This window comes from Mandrillus leucophaeus, unplaced genomic scaffold, assembly GCF_000951045.1.
Source record: "Mandrillus leucophaeus isolate KB7577 unplaced genomic scaffold, Mleu.le_1.0 Scaffold46, whole genome shotgun sequence".
Taxonomy (NCBI): domain Eukaryota; kingdom Metazoa; phylum Chordata; class Mammalia; order Primates; family Cercopithecidae; genus Mandrillus; species Mandrillus leucophaeus.
The window spans coordinates 1,260,286-1,260,952 of record NW_012104920.1 but is presented as its reverse complement, the minus strand read 5'-3'; the positions used below and the strand labels follow the sequence as shown (position 1 = coordinate 1,260,952).

At 54.0% G+C, this 667-nt stretch overlaps 1 protein-coding gene across 3 annotated transcripts in view; it reads left to right on the top strand.

The window, feature by feature from the left end:
- The first annotated feature begins 142 nt into the window (after positions 1 to 142).
- MPDU1 (mannose-P-dolichol utilization defect 1) overlaps positions 143 to 667 on the top strand; it is an 8,061-nt gene continuing 7,536 nt past the window's right edge. Inside the window, exons 1-2 of one of the 3 annotated variants that reach the window (XM_011994544.1) lie at positions 143 to 239; positions 389 to 521. In XM_011994544.1, the coding sequence (XP_011849934.1) occupies positions 457 to 521 (65 nt within the window). In that variant the 5' untranslated portion in view covers positions 143 to 239; positions 389 to 456. The remainder of the gene's footprint in view (positions 240 to 388; positions 522 to 667) is intronic. The other 2 variants (XM_011994547.1, XM_011994545.1) reach the window with 2 other exon arrangements.

The window sequence follows — 667 nt, the reverse complement described above, 5'->3', positions numbered from 1 at the left end:
GGTTTGGAGCAGGAAAGACCAGGCCTTTTTCGCTGCCCTCCGTCCCTCCTCCCCGCAAGACAATGCAAGACCGTGGTGTGGGTAAGAGGGGTTGGGGAGAGCCCACAGGAGCTTCAAGCCCTGGCCTCGGTTTCAGACATCTCCTGTCTGCTTACCTTTTTTTCTCTCCTCAGTCCCCTGCCTCAAGATTCTCCTCAGCAAAGGCCTGGGGCTGGGCATTGTGGCTGGCTCACTTCTCGGTATGTCTCTTTATCTTTCTTTCCTGCTGTTGGGTTGAGGTGGAGGTTCTGAGAGGCCGTCAGCTGTGTGGGCGTTCATTCTGTAGCTGTTGTGTTGCATCCCAAAGAATGGAGACTCCTCAGTCCTACTTTTCTCATCTTTCCCCTAGTAAAGCTGCCCCAGGTGTTTAAAATCCTGGGAGCCAAGAGTGCCGAAGGATTGAGTCTCCAGTCTGTAATGCTGGAGCTAGTGGCATTGACTGGGACCATGGTCTACAGCATCACTAACAACTTCCCATTCAGGTGAGGGGCTCACTCTTCCTCCCCAAGGGTAATACCCACAACTCTAATGGGGATTAAGGTGAGGGAGGTTACAGGGCAGGAAAGTGGCCAGGCCAGGTGGCTAGTGCCTTTAACCCCAGCACTTAGGGAGGCCAAGGTGGCTGGAT